Below are 21,864 nucleotides of genomic sequence, written 5' to 3' on the forward strand. Positions count from 1 at the left end.
TGTAGCAGTCAAATATTTGGCATATTGAAGGGAAAATTTTAAAGTTCTTACATGCACTGATCTGAATGAACCAACTGAAATTTACAGAGTGTTAATTTTTGTTTGACTTTACCTCTCTTGGGCTTTGCATTGCCCTTGAGTTCATCACTGGTAAGGATGCTGAGGTTTCTTTGGAGGGAGGACAAGTTTAATTCATCAAAAAATTACTCTGAGTATTTGATTTGGTAAATCTGATGTGCATTATGAAGAACTTTAATTCTTGTTTATTATTTAATTTAAAATGTCTTCATATATACAGTTTTCTTCTTAAAGGGCTAGTTTTAGGTAATGTAAATGCTAGAAAAAACTCCAACATCTGTGTTTGCCTCATATTAACATTAATTGCCATTCACATATTTGTCTTAACACTTGAGCTACACCCTTGTTTATAGTTACCCAAAATTATTTTGTTTTTAAGGTGCATTTGCTGTAATAGATTAGGTAAGATTATAAACATAGTCTTTGGAATCTTGAGAGTACTGTTTTACTGCAATATGGGCCTGATCCTGAAATACTTACTGAAGAAAAACTTCCAGTAAAGTCAGTGGAAATTTTTCCGGAATTAAGGAGTTTAGGATCAGGTCCACAGAATATCTTATACCTTTGCACTAAAGGATCAAGAGTGGCTAAGTTTAAAGAGATATTCTTACCTTTTGACTCACATGCGTAATTCCCATTGATATTAGCGGGTATTTGGTTTGTTTTTATACATATACTTAGCCCTTAATAGTTCCTAACTTGGAAAGCTTTCTAAAATGATCAAACAACATATTTTTCTTTATTGCTTTTAATAGTTTGATATTCAGTGTTCCAATAAATAGGTATATAACCACTGTTTACTTTTTGATGAAGCGTGTTGGGTTACCAGGTCATGGAAGATGTTTTTTTCAGTTGCAGATTACTCTCGATTTACTTCTCTTTGGACAAGACTTGTTACATACTTTCAAACTGTTCATTTCATGTCACTTTGCCATGGAAGTTCTAGATGAGGTAGTTTGACAAAAGAGCGGTATTTTTAAATTATGGTAAGCTGAGATTTTGCTAACTATGGAGGTATCTAGAAAGGTTACACCATGGCTGTCCCATGACCTGGTTTCTGCTAGTTTCCACCTTACACAATTAAACTAAACAGTATTTCAGCTATATGTCTAAACTGTGCTAAAGCCTTGGATGTTTACAAGGCATTAAGATAATTTGGGGAGACTGTTAATATCTTGACTATGCAACAAAATGGCATTGTATTATCACTGGGTGACAACCATGATGTTTCAGATGCAGTTGGAGTTATAGTGTTAGTTGAGTCATAAAGTTTCCTAAAAGTAAAGATATTACAGAAGGCAGAGGGACTCTGGTTATGGTTCTCATGCTAGGTACGTATTTTGAGCCCATCTGAAAATAAAGATTGAAATGAAAATTCTATGGTCCAGCCAAAGACTCTTTTGACCCTTTAAAAAACAAAATAAAAATGTTTTCTGCTATTTTGGCTGCAAGCGTTACCCGTAAATGAGTCCAGTTTCTCCCGGAGAAGAAACAAAGGGGGTTAAATGTACAAAGATGGTTTAAACACTGGGATTTATTTTTGTGCAGAAGTCCCAAATACCACTTTGAAAATTGATGCTAACGGGTTTTAATACTGGTTGAGGTTGTTCTCATGCCTGATTTCAGTCCTAATTATAGTTGAGCCAACAAAATCCTAGTTTTGACCTTGGCTGTGCTTCAAGGTTAGCACAATAATCTTCACTATGCTTTAGTGGCTTCTCTTAATTTGTCCCCCCCTTTTTTTTCCCCCTTTCTTCAGCTCAGGTACCTGACAATGACGAGCAGTTTGTGCCAGACTATCAGGCTGAAAGTTGTAAGTATAGTATGATTCATCGCTTTCTTAAAATATATATTTATATATATATATATATATATATTGTCTCAATTTCTAGTATTCATGGTCATGTGACAGTCATGTGGCCATTCTATTTGCCTGTCAGTGACATCAGCACTAAGAATAGATGAAGCAAGTAGGGCTCTGAAGTGCAGCCAGCAAAGGTTGTTTTTGCTGAAGGTGTAACCTTTAGCAGGTGGCCCCATTTTTTTGTTTGTCACTGAAGCAGAGAAATTCTCTCTCATGAGCTCAGTAAGATAGCGGAGCTTTCTGTGTCTCTTGAATAGAGGGAGAAGGATGGTAAGCGTTGTATGGATCCAAGTAGTGTAAAATATAAGCAACTAGTCCCTCGCATAAAAATTACTTGAGATTCTCTATGGGTTTTCTAAACAGCCCTCTTGTTTTGTATTTACCAAATACAGCTAGTCTCTGTCAACATAGTATGTTAAGTTATATTAATATATACAGCATGGCTCCATGAACCATATGTTGCATTCCTATCTCAAGCAAAATTTCCTTTGGCGTTAGTAGGAGTTTTACCTGAGTTAGAACAACAGGAATTAGTCCTATATTGTGCTAATCCACCTGCTTTTTCTGAGCCTTTTTGTGTGTGATGGGCATTCTGTCTGGTTTGCCACTTATCTTATTCATGCCAGAAACTTTTTATTTATTTTTTAACACATGCACCCTCAACTCTTCCTTTGCTGCAGTTCCCAGTGTCCTACTTTTCTGCTTTCCTTTTTGAAGTCCCTTCCACTAGTGCTGTTCTGAGGTTTGACTGGTAAAGGATACATGAAGGCAGTGGCATGAGAGACATTGCCTGGTGAGGCCAATACTGTCTCTCATCCTCTCTCTGTCCCCACCATACACATATCACTCATCTATGGCAAGTCTGGTCTCCATCAAAGGTCACTTCTAGACACTTGTCTGCTTATGGCAGTAGAGTTCAGGGCTGCTTTTCCACTGAGCTAAATAACTTCTGTTATTGATCCTACTAGAGAAAATTGCTGCAATCAGCTAAACTGAATACCTGTTAAAACTGACATTCATGTTCATAAAAGTAGTAATAAATGAAGGCATGAGCAATTTTATAATAGAGATCTCAAACAAATTAGAAGAATTTTAAAAAAGGACAGTAAAGGTAATGTAGTTCCAGAGTCGCTTAATTTCCCTGCACTTCTTGAGATTGTTCAAGATACTTAGATACATTTCCTTAACATAGTTTCCATCGAGTGCACATAACATACATATCTGGCAAAACAGGATTTATTTTCCTGGACTGATTTTATTCCAACACTGAAATTGCTTTTATTTTTGTAATAAGTTGCCTCAAATAATTCCTCGCACTAACTCCTAAAGACACACAAATGAATATGGATAATAATCCTTTTGAAATTACTATTTGTATGAAGTTTTCCCCCTCTCTTCGTATAGCAAATTTGTCTAGTATAATACCAGTGCAAAACTTGTCTATAAATTTCATCCTACATACACTGTTGTGTCCACATAAAATTTGCACAGCACAGATCTCTTGTATAAGAGTGCAAAGTTCTGCCAGGGCTTCTATTAACCCACAATTATTGTTCCAAAATAAGTCAATGATTCCTGGAGAATAATTTGTTAACTGTGAATGAAAAACCCCATCAAAGTTTGTCACTGCTTCTGGTGATAAAGAAATTCACCTAACATGGATACTTCATTAATGCTGTTGTATTTCAGAATTCTTTAGCCACAGCTTACACAGTGTTATCAAAGGATCATTTATTTCCTCATTTCAGTTGTTTTCTTTATCTTAAGTAAAGGTCAGGCAAGCTTCCTGGAGAGTACTCTAGCAAAGGTTACAGAGTTTCAAACATAGACTTGGATATAATGTACATAGCTTTGAGCTATTCAGACAGAAATGGGGAACAGCATAAGCAAAGTCAGAAGAAAAGTACAGTTGCGAAACATCACTCCCCCACAATTATGACTACTTCCTCTCGGTTCAGAACTTGCCTTTACAATGTATTTATTCTGTTGTTTATAGCTCTATAATGAACCCCCCGAGCAAGGCAGGAGCACCCAAGTTTCACTGTGTGCGAGAGGTAGAGTCAGCTGTAGGTTCTGTGCCAGGTATGTAGTTTGAGTTAATAGTGGAGGTGAAGGACAGAGATGTGGCCTTTGGAATGGAGGTCGTGGCCACTATGCCATCCCAGAGGCAGCTGCCCCATGCTTGTTTGGATTTCATAGGCCTAACTTCAGTGAGGTTCCTTGAACAAAGCCTCTTTAGTTAGGCTTTATACCAAAGGGGGTGTGTGTGTGAGAGAGAGAGAGAGAGAGAGAGAGACAGAATTTCATCCAAGTTGCTTAGAAAACATTAAAAAAACCAAAAAAAACCTCCAAGGTTCTGACCTGCAGAATTATAATCTACAGATAGTAGAAAGGAGAACAGTTTAGGTGCAAGAAGTAGTAACATTTTCTTTCTAGCTTTTTCCACTCAAAGATAGCCCTCAGATATGGTATCAACTTGTGGTGTTAACTCCATCATGAGAGAAACACTTGCTAATCAAATAGCAGCAGTAAGCAAGATGGGGAAACTATTCCCAGCCACACCCCAAGATTGTAGCATGATGGCAAAACTCTTCTAGTGCTGAAAACGTCAGTGTTGGCAATGATGGAAGCGCTAATGTAGAAGAGATGCTGGCAGTTGCTGGTGTTTTTAAGGACCATGTCTTTTGACCAATTCTAAGCAGGCTTAGATGACATGGCACTTAAAATACACTGGGTGCCTGCATCCCTCTATTTGTTAGGGCTACTGCTGCTGAAACTGCACTGGTATTTATGACAGTGGGAAACTTTGTCAAAAATACACTGCTGTAGATACACAACCCACCTCGCCTGAATAAGTGCATGTCTACATGCCATGGCGCAGCACGGTAGAATGTCACTGTCTGTTCACAAAAAACAGGGTGAAACAGGCAAATTTCATTAAAAAAATTAGTTGAAAAATTATTTGCTTTGCAACTATGTCTACAGCTAAGCTTGAGTGTCCTGCTTCGTTGCTTCATACAACACCAGAGAAATTCCTACTTAGTATTTTGCACAGCTCTTCTGCTTATTCTATATTTGAGGAACAGTGGCTTGATTTAAGGTAAGTGTATGAGAAGTAGCATATATCAAAAATACAAAAAAATACTCCAAAAATGAGAAAAATGCCACCCAGTGTTCTGTAAATGTTGTCTATATTTTTGACTAGTGCTCTCCTCAGATTTCAATAAACCTATTTTGGTGTTGACCTCCAATGTGTAATTACATGCCAGGAAAAAGTGGCCCCTGTTATCTCTCTGGGGTAAGATTTCCTATTGTTTAAAGTCCATTGACACGTACTGATGACAGGGGCCAGATCCTGCAACCCTTTTAATTAATGGTATAGATCTCAGAGATGCGAGGCTGAGGGAGAGTGGGCCCCAGACTTGCCATTGTAGGAGCTAAAATTGTATTTGCTTGAAAGCTTGTTTCGTTTGAGTGGAGATTTTAAAACTTTACCCTGCCTCCTCCCATTGTTTGATGTTATCTATGAAAGACACAAGAGGAGGTAGGCAGGCTTTGATAAAATTGTCAGATGGCTAAAGGATGTAGCTGGCAGTGAAAACTCATACTGTCAGCAAGTAACCTGGTTCATTTGATTATAAACAGGGATTACTGCTGCATCAAACTAGGAAGTCTGGTCCCTTAATGCCATAATTGTGTCATTGGCTTTTTGTTTCAGAATTTTTATTTACATTGTTGCTTTTTGGTGTTTCTCTATCCCTTAAAATGTAGATTCATGATAAACTTTTCTTTTGTCTATTATTGAATTTTCTTCTAATGAGAATTTGTGCTGTGCTTTATCAGGTGGCCCAGGCTCTCTCTTCATTTTGTTTTTGATTATGTATTTTTTCCCTGACTGTTCAGTGCTTTCGCTTAATACTGCCAAGGGGTAAATGTTAATATTAGACCTCAGCTGTTGACAGTAAATCGGTAAGGCTGGCTATAAAATTCTCTCTACTCAGTGTCCGATTAAACTTTAAGATAAGAAAAATACTCTTTAGTAATGATTTTGCATGTGATCTTTCAAGACCTTTTTTCCCCCAGGTTTAGCAAAGAAGTTCTTTCATTGCAGATGCCAGGATCCTTAAATTATTCAGGGACTGTGCTTTTTAGATTCTCCAGCTTGCAGTCTTTAAAAGCCTGTTAAAGAGAGATCTTTTACATAGGCTTCAGGTAGCTGTGTTCTTCCATCATTTTAAGCAAAGGCACAGTGTCTTCTATCTCCTGTGTAAGTCGGAGAAGTACTAAAATATTTGCATCCATGTTTGTGATACACAGAATCATGGTTAGTTTTTTTCTGCACCATGAAATGAGAACTATTTTTTCTTCTTGTGCTTTTGGTGAATTAAATATTAAAAGCAAATTACACAAACTACAGTTTACACAACTGTAACACTTTCCTATGTACCCTTGCATATCTTGTGAGCGCAGTTCCTGGATGTTTAATTATCATTTCATTCTCTGCTATTTGATGCGAAAGATATTTTTAAATCAGAATTGGAAATATCAGTGTAATGTAAATTCCAATGTTAAGCCCGATCCGGCTCCCATCCAAGTCAACAAGAGCTTTGTAAGGAGCAACTATATCCTGTGTTCATTTTTGTCTATATTGATGATGCTGTGTAGTTTATTGGCGTGTAAGTTTGCATCCTCAAGAAAGTCATTAGTGGCCTGAAAAAAAAATCCAATTTTTTAAGTTCAACATTATGTCCCCTGATTTTAAGTGGTGATTCATTGCCTAGGCAGCTGGTAACTGTGTATTACTAGAACAAGATGTCCTAGAAAGTGCAGTTGCTAGTGTTTTGGTTCTTCAAGGTGCAGTGACTAGATGGCTAACACAAATGCACAATTTTCCTGCGATATATCAATCTTGCTAGAAATGCCTTTTCTTTCAATGTAGTTCTGCAGGCACAGTACTGGAACACTTTGACAAATACCCTAGATGATAGGGCTTTAAGAGTTTTCCTGTCTTAGCCCAGATTTCTCAGATAACTCTTACTAATAATGCTTTCTGTAGCGATTTTGCTTTGTTTTTTGGTGCTTTGCTATAAACTACTTCCTCTGTTAGGTCAGATTTTTTTTTTTTTGTCAAAACACTGATGGAATTTATTTGTTTAGCTTGAACGTAACTCTGAGGGATATTTTTAGGTGATCAGAACAAAGGTCAGGGAATCAGGACTCCATGGTTCTATTCCTGCCTCTGGCTCTCTCTGATCTCAGACAAGTTGCTTAACTGCTGTTACCACAGTTTGAAGTGGATACAAAAACGCATGCATCCCTCACAGTGAGGTGGAACAGCTCCCTTAATCATCTCTTGTAAAATGATTGGAGATTCCCAAATAAAAGGCTTTATGTAGCACAAAGCATTTGTTACTATTATTATTATTTATTTACTATATTTCTATTACAGAGTCAGGTTAACAGTTATTGACTGGCCCTTACCTCGTGCCTCCCCACATGTCCTCACCTCTTTCAGTCTCTCCCTCACAATGACTTTCTTCTGGAACTCACTAACATTACATTTTAGATGCTGTGTTTGTGTTTTTTTTTTTTTTTTAGATTATCATTTAAAATAAATTTATTTGTGAATGGTGCCTTTTAGAGAACGCTGTGGGTTCATTTGTGGTTCAGCCCTGGGAATTAGCCTGTGCTAAGCAGGGTTTTCTCCTTCCTCTAGGGGATTTTTGGGACTATTCAAACCTACCCCAGCCCAGCCTGTTCTCACTTTTACTAAATTTAATTCTTGGAAAAGTTTTACCATGAGGCCTTTCTGAGTCCGTAATGCTTTTCGTCTGTGGGCCTTATAAAATCTTGAAAGCTTATGGATTTGTTTTGATTTTAGTAAGTAGATTTTGTTTTCTCACCTCACTGTATTTTTATACTATATTTCTTGCTCTGAAGAATAATAAAGCCTTATTATGTATTCTTGCAGTGATATTGATAATAAATTAAGTCAGTACAATTGGGACAATAGTCTTGTGAAACAAGTAGCTAGCTCTTTTCCAGAGATGGACTTTGCTGCAGCCAAATCTCTTAAGTTTGAGCTGTTGCTTTTGAAATGGCCTTTGTGCGGTGAAGTGAACAGTTACTGCTGCGTAAGGTTGCCTTTCACCATCCCAGCGGAGAGTGCAGTCCTATTATGTTGAGGTGGTTTGACTTTGTAGTGCTTGGCAGTGGGGCCCAGATGTGAAGTGACCTGATAGTCCATCGAGCTAGAGGCGGGAGCACAATCCAAGTAAATGGACAGCATCTCTATGTTGTCTTGGCTCCCTCTAGAGCCCTCCAGGCACTTGTCTGTCCCTTCCAGGCCAGTCCAACCCAATTTTTCTTCCTCAAAGCCCCATTCTCATTCATGGTTTTAGTGCAGATTAATGGTTTGAGTTGCATGTGGAGGTTATCAGCTAATGAATAAACTTCAGTCTTCCCATCCTGTGATAAAGCTGTCTCCTAGGTCAAAGGTGAAGCATGTAACCTTTTCCCCTCTGAAATGGTAATTTCTTAAGGCTGTCAAATAACTTCCTGAGGGCTGTTTACATTAAAAAAAACCCACATATTTTATTCAAAATGAGGAATTTTCAGTTTTACAAAAAACTCTCGTTCCCTCTCTGAGGAAGTTTCGTCTAGAATTCTACCGATCTTCCAGTTCGGGAAATACACAAGTCATCCACACAGTGCAACTTCTAGGCCCCTGCCAGAGTCTTTCTGACAGTTAGTTATTTTGATGTCTAAAAGGACAGTCATTTGTGTATAGGATTAAACGTATGAAGTATCTGTTATGATCTTGTTTGTGTTAATGAATGTAAGTTGAAAAGTGGCTGATTTGTTTTCCTGTCTTTTTCACAAACAAAGCAAAAAGGCAAATTAAAGGGACACTGTCAATCTATTTTGACACAAACATTTGTGCTCCTTAAAGTTAACTACTTCCCATACAGTCTCATTGGAGAACATATTTCGTGTTGGAGAAGGGGCCCAAACTAAACCCCTGAATGTGAACATCATTAACTTTTTGGGGTGTTTGAAACCCAGATCCAATTTTGGAACTTGGGCCCACCTCTACTACTGTGTTTGTTTCCATAGATAAAATAGATATATATTTAAAATGTATTTCATTTTGTTCTTCCGTCTGTTGGCTGCATCAGCAATTTAAGACAAATGTCACAGTCCTCAGCAGTCAAATCTGAGTTTTTCATAGGAAAGTGGAGGAGGGAAAGGGAAAAGGAAAGAATGAATATCCCAGATACATTAAGTATTGACAGCTTGGAGAGGCTGAGATGCACAATGCATCCACATCCTCTCAGGACAACCCTTAAAGCCCATGAAATACACATAATATCCCTGATTTCAAGGTTCCATGTCCCTTCATTTACGATCTCTTTCTTCACATTATTGGGAAGTAGTCTTACTGGATTGATAAATCAAATGGCACTGGTATATAACAATTGAACATATATTATGAAGGAAGTATAATTAAGTGGTCGTCCATTTCATCAGTCCTGAATACTTGTATACTAACAGTCTAAAGCTGTAGAAATAAAATTTGTCTTAAAACTTGTGGACAGAATACTGGAGTCTTTTTAAAGAGAGAGACTCTGAACTCGTAGTTTATATTTGGTGAATGGAAGCTTTGCCTGAGAAAGGATTAGGTCAATTTTTTCCCCGTCTCATGCTTTGTGTCTTTCGCACATCACCTCTTAGCATTATCTGCTGTTAGATTGACCTTGAGTGAAGGTGAAGACATGAGTAAATTAGAGCAATGTAGAACATTTTCATTCTTGTGTATCTACCTGTTCTCTATGCTTAGGGCTATATGTGTTAGAAATGAGTGAACCATTAGCAACTTTATTTCTGGTCATCTTCCTCCTTTTTGCTATTTTGCTGTTTGTGAACTTATTCAGGAAATGTAGTTACCAGTAAGTTAATGTGGTGAAATATTTTGAGAGTAATAGCATTTACTGCCAAGTCATGGAGTCACTAAACAGGCAGGTTGCTTACTGGCCGGGTTTGTCTTCTTTGATTTTAACTTTAAGCATTATGGGTCATGATCAAGGATGCTGGAAATTTGCATGTGCAAGAAACTTGCCAATTTTGCAAATTTTAGGGTCTTTATGCAAATGTTGCTGCTTTTCTACAGACTAACTTTTGGCTTAAAAAGAAAATGTTTCTGACTTTTATCCCACTGCAAAGAAAATCTTCAGAATGGAAATTGATGTGATGTTTTCTTATTAATCCAGCCTTGAAGAACATTTCATCCAGCCAAACCACTAGCAGAAGCTAAGGTGTTAACTACCTCAGTAAGTTTCACAGCTGAAACTATTTGGGACTGTTGGATGTATGCAGTACATACCTGATGTATTTATGTACATTGTGAGTTTGCATGCAAAGGTTTAACATGCAGCTTAAGAAGCAACTGCATTCAGGCATATGTTGAAATATAAGTGTAAATTCAGACCTGAATCTCATTTACACTAAGGTCATTTTACACTATTCTGGGCTTGTAAAGGAGTCTTAAGTGACCTTAGTTAAATGAGAATTAGGCCTCTTTTTCTGTAGGCAGCCGCAAGTCTATTGACTTCAATGGGATCTCATTGCTCAGCACCTCTGAAGATCAGAACGCTTATTTAAATTTCTAATTTTATGTATCTCTGAAAATTTTCATGATGGCTTCTTTGTTGAACTGCTTATGCAACTATAGTAATAATCAGCTGGCAATAAGTTCTCCTGAGTCACTGCAGTGACCTACGTCTTGTCCAGTGGAGACTAAATAGATTGTTTTGGCAATGGCTAGACTTTTACAGTCTGTCAGAACAGACTTGAATACAGAATGGACTACAGACATAGATTTGAGCTTCAGTCTTCCTTTTTACTATGTGGTGTTGTTTAAGTTGAGTTATTGCCTAAATCAGGGGTGGCCAACCTGTGGCTCCGGAGCCACATGCGGCTCTTCAGAAGTGAATATGCGGCTCCTTGCATAGGCGCCGACTCTGGAAAGTTGGCGACTGTAGCTCCAGCCCTGATGTGCTACAGGGTGCTCACTGCTCAACCCCTGGCTCTGCCCCAGGCCCCAGCCCCGCTCCACTCCTTCCCCCAAGGCCCCCTCCCCTGAGTCTGCTGCACCCTTGCTCCTCCTCCCCCCCCAACCCCCTCAGCCTCCTGCACACCACAAAACAGCTGATCGCGGCGGGCAGGAGGCACAGGGATGGAAGGTTAGGTGCTGATCGGCGGCGCTGCTGGCGGGTGGGAGACACTGGGGGAGGGGGAGCGGATGGGGGGCTGCTGATGTATTACTGTGGCTCTTTGGCAATACACATTGGTAAATTCTGGCTCCTTCTCAGGCTCAGGTTGGCCACCCCGGCCTAAAGGATGAGTATTTTTGCTCATGTGTCATTTGTAATGGGTCTACAATGTTTGCACATTTTCCTAAGTGAGGTCTGTAAACAGATCTCCCATTGATTTAAGGCTGAGACTGATTTCAGGGGAAAATCTATTTGACAACTTCCTAGTCTCCTGGAAGAATGCACAGGCTTCAGATGTGCAACAATACTATTATGGAACAGTGCAAGGATTAATGATGACTTGATGCATATGTTATGGTTCTGTTCCATAGTGCTCTATTTTTTTGGAGGAAGTAAACTGTCATATAATCAATCCTAATACTCTATACAAACTTGCCACTAGAGCCCCCAATTTCTTGTAGGTGGGATCAGCAACCCTCCAGGATGTCAATAAAATGGTAGGTTAGTCTAACCACCAAAAGCCCAACACCACCTTGCATGCACAGCTCACAGGAGGTTAGTCACTGTGATATGTCTTCATTGCATATTTAGCTCAACTCTGCCTTCCATTCACATAGAAAAACCTCTGACCTGCGTTTGAAGGTGCTTTAAGCCCAGGTTATTTTACTAGGCTGGGGGTGGGGATTAGAGCCTTAGCTCAACTATCTCGGGCTGGAACACACACACGTTGCAGTGAAGATGTAGGCAAAATCACTTGTCCAAATAGCCCTTCCCACAATTCCCCTGCAGTTGATACAAATGGCTGTTACTCATCACAAAGAATCAAGGGATAAGCCCCAGATACCTATGGGTGAGTGGAGACACAGTTATGTGAATATAGCATTGCTGGGGGAATGCTCACATCTGGGCTAGGCTAATCTTGGTGCCAATTAATGGGTTAACTGTGCAAGGAAAACACACTCCTGAGTTCCTAGGTATGCAAAGGCAGCACACCCACTACTTACATCCCTTTGTGGACTGTATCTTACTTACCTGATCAGCTCTGCTGGCCAGTGCAAAAGGGAGGGGAACCATGTGTTGTTGGAGTACAAAGAGAGCAGCCACTTTCTGCCTGGGCTTTACCTGGGTGTAGCTGATCCTTAGAGAGTAATAGTTAAACACTCGAAGTCAGCAAACAAAATTGACACTGCTGCGTTGCATACAGGCCTCAGTGATTTGGCAAATTTTGAAAAAAAAAATGCATACCAAGTTCAGGAATTCTTGTTCTCTTTCTTGGAACTACAGTATATGATTGAGCAAGGTTAACCGGGTTAGAATCTGATTAATTACTTTTATGTTTGTTTATAAAACTTGATGTGCATTGTGTGCTTAGGGTTGCCAACTTTTTAATTTCTGAAAACTGGACCCTACAGCAGGAAAGCTGGAGCCTCCCCCTTTTCCCCCCGAGGCCCCACCCCTGCTCTGCCTCTTCTCTCTGAGGCCCCACCCCTGTCACTCACTGCTCTTCCCCCTCCCCCTCGCTCAGTACTGTCTACCTCCCTCCCCCCTACCAGCTGGGCTCCCTTTGCTCCAGGAGCCTGCCTGCTCGCCCACAAGATGCAGGTAGGAGGCAGCCCCAGATGAGTAGGGGCTGGCATGGGTTGATGACCCAGCGGCTCCTCCCTTGGCCTCCCCTCCTGTGGTAACTGGACTTTTGGGGTCTGGTCAGTACATATGACCGGTCACTGTACAGGTCCCCTTTCCATCAGACTTTCCGGTCGAAAACTGGACACCTGGCAACCCTATGTTTGTAGAATTTAGAGTTAAGCTACAGCGTGTTTTGTTGACACATATTTTATTTTATCTCGCTATTAAAAAGACACAGTCAATTTAAAAATCATACTTTGAAAATGTACTTTCTCTTGTTATTTTTAATACTTCTCTACAACAGAGAGAGGCTAAAATAAGACTGTTTCCGGTTAGTTTACTTTGTGCCTTGGGCAGCACTTTGTGTAGTCAATGTTACTGTTTATAGGTTTCTCTGTGGCATTTCCCTTCATAGTATCTAAGCACCTGACAGATATGAATGTGTTTATCCTCACAACATGGTTGTGAGATATGGAAATATTGTTATTCCAATTTTTCAGGTGTGGGAACTAACACACAATGATTAAGATTTCTCAAGATGGGCTACCAAAACAGAGGTACCCAAAATCAGAGGCCGTCTTTTGAAAATGTAGGTCCAAGTGACTTGCTCAGGTTTACACAAAAACCAGGAACTGAGTCTAGTTTCCTGACTCCCAGTCCACTTTCTTACATACAAGATCAGCCTCCCTCTCCCGTTTGCCCTGTTCTTTATGTGGATTTGTCACTAAGCTACTGGGAAGTGAGAAAACATTTTTTTTTAAAAAAACTAGAAAAATGTGATTGGAAACTCCCCAGAATTGGCAGGCCTGAGTAGGTCCTGCTCTATGTCCTGCTAATTGCTGTTTGTTTTTTCTTTTGAGGGTGGGGAGGGAGGGAAATTGACAAAATTTTAAGTTGACAGTGTCTCTTTAAAATAATAATTTTTATAGGTTTTGCATTTAAGTGATCTATTCATTAAATGATGTGCTAAAAAGAGAAATATAGGAAACGTTCTGGTTAGTTCAGGGGTTCAGGTGAAAGTCTCGACCAAGTTTCCCAAAGTTTCCTTCAGACACCAGTTGTCCCTAGAAAAAATAACAAGTTGCCAAGTTTGCCCCTAAAGCTCTTCTGGAAGAAATGTATAGCACTAAATACAGAAATGATAAACCTACTTACTGAAAACTGCAGCAGGGATATTATCTATCTACCCATGTGAGACAGGCAAGCGCCTATCTTCTCCCACTTTACGAATGGACTTAAGCTGGAGATAGGCATCTAGATGCCTACAGTGAGGCAGCTGTAGGCATTCTCAGAGACAGAAACGTAGGTGCCTAGGGAACTCTTACCCTGAACACTTAGTTAGCAGGTGACTTTAGGAGCTACAGGGTTTGGCAGGAGTTTTGTGGACTTGAATGGAGCAAACCTGGTCAAGTACCTTTTTTGAGTGGATTCACAGAGCTCTCAACCATGCTTGTAGCTGTGTCCATGGTTTCACACTGACTCAACAGACATTCTAGGCTTCCGGGTGAGAATTCTAGACTCTTTATTGTATAGATGTGCTTATGGCTTCCATCATCATAATATCTGAATGCCTACTACATTCTCTAGCTTAGTGTGAATGGCTGGATACCTATCCTGTCCTCAGCAGAGTACACAGGCCCTGATTTAGTGCCCAAACTCCTCTCTTCCCTGGGATTTGGCTTTATTGATAACTCACAAACAAGAACACAAGAGCTTAAACTTCCTCCTCAAGCTTGGCTGTTTCGAAGGTTTTCGTCCAGGACATTCTTTTTGTTTCCTAAATCGCAAAGAGACACTCTCATTCCCTGTCTGGACTCATTTAACCCACATACTAGCATGACTGTCAGGGGTAATTACACTAAATCTTAATGTATGATTTTGCACCTGGGTCTAGTGTGATGCAAAAAGAAGAGTCTTTTGTATTTCTATAGTCTTGGGGGCTGCCATCCTGGTACCATTGAATTAATCATTCTAAAGAATAAATCCATTATCTGTTAAATTCCATAGGTCTTCAGAGTAATTTATGTAGAACCCAATTGGTTTCATACCAATTAAATTAGGACTTTTCCATAAGGGGATCCATCAGTGCAGCTCCTATTTATCCAAAGGCCTAAATTTGGCCCTAATTGCTTCATACTCTGTCCCTTCCTTCCTATCAACAGTCTGAAAAATTTGCTGCATTAGCCCCATAGTTCTCTAGCGCTCTGGTATTTAGCAACTAGTTAACTTGCTCCAAAGATGTTTGCTTTGGAGCAATTATTGTACTGAATTCAGGGCATCTGCCACGAGTACCGATGCTCTTCCCTCCATCGCCTGCAATTGCAAGTCTCATAAACTCAGACAGGTAAATGTCTCGAATGAAACATGAAGGGGGAACATAAATCAGTGTAAAATACTGCCTGTGACAGCATTTCTGCAAGATTGCTGTGTTCAGAGACTAGCAAACTGCGTCAACAGCTGTAGCGCATACTGAATAAAATATCTCAATGCATTTCTGGACTAGATGTTGAAACCTTATGGGGGTGAGACGCTAGGGGTATGTAAACTAACTGAAACCACGTGCCAAATTAATAATTTCTTTTTTTTTAAGTGTTGACAGAATCTTCCCCAAATAATGTGGATTTTCAGCCTATTTGTAGCTAAACCAATTTAGACCAAATGACTAATAGTGTCCTAACAAGGTGTTTACTGGCAGGCCATTGAAAAGTTTGCTATGTAATTGCGTAGTCTTTATTTTAGAAACAGGTTAACTTTTATTGGCATTTACTGAAAACTTCCTTCTCCCCCCTCCCCCCCCATCCACCCCACCCACCCAGCTGGCTTCCCCTTTGGGCAAGCTTACCTAGTTTTGATACTCAGAAAATATTTGCAACTTTGATTGGCTACTGATGGGTTTTTTTGAACAAGAAGCTATGTATCTGGATTGATCTCAGTCGTGCCTTCGGTAGAATTACATCATCAGAACATTGCAGGTGTACTCCACTAATTCTGAATGTAGCATTTTGTACTATAGTGACTGCATGGTCATACAGATAGGGGCTTGTTTACACTAGAAAAATTACAACTAGTCTATTAATGTTGTAATTTTAAAAGAAATCTATTAAGCTATACTAATGTAAGCCCTAGTGTGGACAAAATTGTTCTGGTGTAACTGCGCTTTATACCAGTATAGCTTATGCCAGAAACTGATATAACTGCATCCACAGGAGGAGGGTTTTGCTGGTTTAGCTATACCAGTGTAGTTAAGCCAGCAAACCTTTCCAAGTGTCCCCTTCACATCCATGCTTTAGAAGCAAGATATTAAGTAATTAATCAGTTATATTATTCCCATGAATAGAAAAATGCAGAAAAGATCCTATTTGCTAAAAGGATACAGGAGGGCTGTTTTCAGCAGCCTGATACGCAGGGAAATTGGTGAATAAGAACTTGTCAACACGGGGACCAGCACAGCTATAGCAGCGGCATAATTATACCATTATAGCAATGTCAATATAACTCCCCATGTAGACACTCTCTATTCTGGAATAAAACTGACTTTATTCCAGTATAACAGGTCTGCTGTAATTGTACTGGAATAAAGTCAGTTTTATTCCGGAATAGAGTGTTCACATGGGGAGTTACACGAGCATTGCTATAGCTGTATAATTATACTGCAGTTATAGCTGTGCCGGTCAGTTTCCTCATGTAGACAAGCCATAGTATATATCAGCTCCATGGAAAGTAACGTGGCATTTCTTTTCAGTGCATAAGGTGGTGATGAGCCATAACGTTCAACAAAGGATCCAGCACAACTGTGGTGCCCAGCTCCACTAAACCCCACTCCGTTCTTTAGCCACTGCACGTCAAACCTCTTTTTAGTCTTGGACCTGTGTTACTCAAAGGCTATTTGTTCATGACAGTTCATGCTGAAACATTTGGAATAACTGTGGTGGAAATTTAGAACTATAATGTCCTAGAGGGGAAAGGTCAATGTAATTAATTAGCTAATTTAAATAAGTGCTTACTGATACCTTTCTTCGTCATTAATCTCCTGTTTCTTTGCAATTCTTTTTTTAAAATGTCACCCTTGCAGCTAGAGAAAATGATTCTAATGTGACAATGTTTTCTAATGTAAACTCCTCTGGTACTACAGATTTTAGTGAGGGCCATAAGCATTCAGTATTTCCATAGGTATCAGAACCAGAGGAAATTACCTTTCTGTTTTTTCTCCTTTCCCAAGTCTTTCAGTGGAACAGATATAAACTTTCACTTACAATGCATTTTTATCTTGATCTGTTATAAATCTAGGTCAGATTTATAGTCAACATTTTTTCTCCTGTCATACCTTGTCATGGTGAGAGCAATTAAGGTAGAAATAGAAGAGAGACTCCCATGTATTCTGACATTTTTTTTGTCCAAAGAGGACTTTAATGACTGCTTTAGTCTGCTTCTTGCTGTGTTATGTAGCATTTATGCAATGCAGTGTTTAAAATGGTTTTGCATATTCCACTGGACCATGAATCAATGTGCATTACACTATGTGTTATAGGCAGGGAGACAGAATAGTCATGTGCTTTGTCATATAGACTGAATTTTTAAATGTTGCTAAAGTGCATTTGTGATTTGTATAAAGGTGGCAGCTCACTTCAAAGCTGGTTATTTTCGTTTTTGTTTGATGAGGTTCTCTAATAGCTCCATCTTGCCCACATATTTCCTTATTGCCAGTTGGCTCTGAAATCTGTTGCTTGGGCTCATCATACAGAATTAGCTTCCAAAAATGAGGTCCCATGCTGTTTCTATCCACTGGACTGGGTGAGGGCTGGAGGGATTGGATTTGAAGCCAAAGCAAAACTGAATCAGATGGGATAATATCTAATATGTATGCCAAGCAATTCCCAGTTCTTGAAGGTCCCATTTCTGGGACAGATCATTGAGAACGGGGTGGTAGGTCAACTCCAATGACACTGGATATCCTCAAGTTCCCTTCCAGTTTGTCTTAACACTGGATCACTGCATAGAAATAGAGCTAATCATGATGGCCAGTAACCACCCTAGTGGAATGGACAGAGGCCATATGTCCTGAGTACTGTTGCTTTACTTTTTTCAGTGGGTTTTGATGCTGCTGTTTATGAGGCTTTGCAGATACTGCCACAGGGTGGAAAGAATTACCGTATGGAGTTCTACAAATTTACTTAAGAACCATCAACAAAGTAGCTTTAGAAAACTCCTTTCCTAAGCTGTGGAGTTCCACACGGCTCAGTCCTTCATCTCTTCTGTTCAATTTTTATATGAAGCTCATGAGATTATGCTGATATAACTCATCAGTATGTTAGATATCCAGTCTCTGACTATGTTCGCCTGATATCCGGTAGAGATTGGGACCTAAATGAAATCCAGTTGACTGGAGCTCAGATGAGATCAGATAGAGATGATTCTGATGGGCAGGCACTTTGAGAATCTAGTGAAATTTATATTGATCTTATCTGCTCAACCATTTCCGAGCAATCCACAATCTTGGGACCTGGCTCATCTCTGTCACTTCCTCTGCTCTCCACAGTTGTATCAGTGGTCAGAAACACTTTTTTTCATCTCTGTTTTTCCAAGAGATTGCACCCAGTCCTCTCAGATGAAGATCTTGCCTCTGTCATCTACACCTTTTAAACTAGACTAACTGTAAACCCTTTCAGCTAGTGCAGAGTGGGATAAGAGCATACCACAAGTAGGATCTGCTGTCTGCACTGTATCCCCGTCAGCTACTGGGCCACTATCTACAAACTGGGCCAAGACCAAAGTTATCCAAAAAGATCTCTATCTCTGACTTGCCATGTGACCTTCACCCATCCAGAATTTTGGCACTTACTGTTCCGAGGTGAAGCTCATGTCTTCACAGATACTAAAGAAACATTTATAAAGACTGACATTCCTACCTTGAATGCTGTCCAATAAGTTTTTAGTTTTGTGTTCTGTTGTACTTGATATGGGACTATGAATACTGAGTTTACCGGCTGTGTATTTAAACAGTAAGTAGCTAGCTGTTGGAGCATCATAGTGTTACAGTCCTCATGAGAACCCAGTGTTTGTTTGTTTTTAATGTCTGCTAGTAAGAGCCTTTGTAGAACATCTTCTCAGCTGAGAAGTAACTAACATTTTGCCTTCTTTTGAGTGTACCATTTTGTAACTAGTAGACTTTAATCTTTTTGTCTCAAAAAAGTCTACCTATTATGTGACAGAATAAGTCCCTTCTTAGAATCATCAGGTGAGTGCTTCTCCAGGAGATGAGGGAAATCACAAAAAACACAAAGTAGGGTCCCTGCCCTTAAATGTATTTCAGTTTGCATTTTGATACCAGTTTAGAAATGTTATCGCCTGTTTTGTCACAGACATAATTCACATCTTTCTTCAGGCACTGTAAACAAGAGAAATGGTTTAATAGCTCCATAAAAGCCACTCTCTGCTGATAGCTGAGATTAGACCCTTTAGTAATGGAGTCTTGTGTGTTGGGGGATGGGGAGGGCTTGGCAGAGGTAAATGTACTGGAAAAGAATCTTTGAGAGGCTCTGATGTATCTGAAGTGTTTGCTGCTTTCTGTGTGTGTATGGGAAGATGAATTTAAAGAGTCTGTGACACTGTTGGCTTTATCAGTACACAGGGCCTTCCCCTTTGCTTCTGGAATTTAACTGACTACTAACTGAGGTCATCTCAATCAGTTTATCACCTGGAATTGAAGTGACCTTAACTTAAAGTGAATGGGTTTTCATCTTCTCGCTGGTGTGAAAAACCCCATGCCACCTATTTATACATGTATTTCATTGGTCCTAAAAGCGAATGAGATCACATACAAAATCTGATTGAAGGTATATTTACACTGGAGCTGGAAAGCATAATTTCTAGCTCAAAGAGACATACCCACACTAGCCCTGTTAGAGCTAGCATGCGAAAAATAGAAGTGTAGCTGCAGTGATGCTAGCCGTGGGACAGGCGGATTGACCCAAGAACATACCTGGGCCTCAGGTGGGATCATACTTGGAATGGTTAGCTTCTCCTGCTGCTCGCACTGCACGAGCTCGATCAGAGATAGTATGGATGTGTTTCCTGGAGCTGGATATTACACCGTCCAGCTCCAAGTGTAGACATACACTTCGAGATGATTGTATGACATTAAGGTGAGAAGCAACCCAAAAATGTGTTCAGTGGGTATGTCCAGAACATGACTTATTGTGACTTCTCCATTACTATCTTTCTGGTGGTGCACAAAATCCTCTAACCTATACATATGGGTCTAGCATTACTAAATGACTGGAAGTTCTCTAAAGCATGCGAGTTAGCAGGTGTCAGTGATTTGATCCTGACACCATTTTACATCAGCTAGTACATGACTGTCTCCATACACATGCGGATAATAAAGTGATAACCTTTGGTCTATAGAGTGAAAGTGAACACTTAGACACTAAGCTGAAAGCGAAAACCCTACAATTACCCGCTTTATGAGGGTTTTTTCAACACACAACTTTCCTGAAAAGCATACTTATTTTGTCCTTGTGATCGCAGCAGGAGTCTCATCTCTGCAAACTAAAAATTAGCTTTGCATTCAAAGGTGAAAGACTTACAGCCAGTTTCATGAGGTGTTTTCCCAGTTCTTCCTCATCTCAAGTATTCAACTCACGATTGACTTGAATCAATGGTTTCACGTAGTATAGAAGTAATTAAAGGCTTGTCTATATGGACAGTTAGTGAACAGTAAACTGGGTTATAAATCTATAGAGCATTAGCCTGCCACTCACTAACTGGCCACATGGACCTTGCTTGTGCACAGTACAGAACCTTTTATGCATGGTAGCAGGGTCCACGTGGCCAGTTAGTGCATGGCAATCTAGTGTGCTGCAGATTCACAGTCCAGCTTAATGTGCACTGTCTGTATAGCCAGCGCTTGCTATCTGACACAGCTCCTTCCTTGGGCTTTCCCAAGAAAAGTAACTTATTGTACCAAATTGGCCCAAATTAATTACAGTTTGACCATGTGCAGAGAAGCTTACCGCCCTATTTATCTCAGGCAGCAGGGCACTAAAGATACCAACATATAAGTCTTAGTCAAGGCAAGGTGATTTCTAATCACTTACAGATGTTTTAATAAAATAAGTCTCCACTGGGTCCTAACACGAAGACTTCACTCAGAACAAGCCTCATTGACTTGAATGGCGAGTTTGCATGAGTAAGGTAGTCGGGATCAAGGTGTTGATTGCTGACAATAGTCAAAGGAAGACAGTGCCTCAGACCTAGTGGCGATGGCCTGTAGTGTATATGTGTGCATGTTTATATATGCATGCCATTTATGAGTTTATAGCACAGTGGAGTTGTTTGCTTTACTAACTTTTCCACAAAAAAAGCACTTTTTAACACACACCCCCCCGCCCCAGGGATACATTATAGAATGCAAACATAAAGAGAATACAAATTAGCACATTACATATCAAAAACGTGTATCTTTTTATAAGGCACATAAAGGCACACCAGACTTACACAGTGATCCATTTACTGCTAAATACAATGAGCCAGATCATGCTTGTCTTATGTCAGCAGTCATGGTAATTTCAAAGGGACCACTACTAACATGAGCAGTGCACTGAGCAGGATTAATCCGGACTAACCTTACTCTCACAGGTAGACCAGTTGCTCACAAAGAATCCCAGCAACTCATCCAAATAAAGTTTGTAGGATTGGGCCCTTGTTTTATAAAGGGTCATTTTTATTTTTTTATTTTTTTAGTTTGGAGGTGGCCATCTATGAGTAATTAAGTATTTGGGGTGAAATCCTGGCCCTATTGAAGTCACTGGCAAAATTTCCAGTTATTTCAATGGGGTCAGGATTTCTGGATTTTACCTGGTGAGTTTTGGGGAGAAAAGGCCTTGGTTATTTTAAATACCATTATTTTTTTAACTTGGATGTATGGGTACCTTGCTCTTTTCCAGTAAGAATACAAATATTTAAAAAAAAAAAGCAACCCCACTTTCCCCAAAAGTACTTCATGGTTTAAAAAAACTTAAATTC

The 21,864-nt window shown here is 39.7% G+C and overlaps 1 protein-coding gene across 4 annotated transcripts in view; it reads left to right on the top strand.

Moving 5' to 3' along the window:
• Positions 1-21,864, top strand: part of ETV1 (ETS variant transcription factor 1) — a 73,987-nt gene that overhangs the window by 11,468 nt on the left and 40,655 nt on the right. For 3 of the 4 annotated variants that reach the window (XM_084620504.1, XM_084620505.1, XM_084620507.1), the window contains one exon: positions 1,838-1,891. The exons of the other annotated variant lie outside the window; for it this stretch is intronic. In XM_084620504.1, the coding sequence (XP_084476630.1) occupies positions 1,838-1,891 (54 nt within the window). The remainder of the gene's footprint in view (positions 1-1,837; positions 1,892-21,864) is intronic. 4 annotated transcript variants of the gene reach the window in all.

The sequence above is a fragment of the Lepidochelys olivacea genome (assembly GCF_965140295.1).
Source record: "Lepidochelys olivacea isolate rLepOli2 genome assembly, chromosome: 2".
NCBI lineage: Eukaryota > Metazoa > Chordata > Testudines > Cheloniidae > Lepidochelys > Lepidochelys olivacea.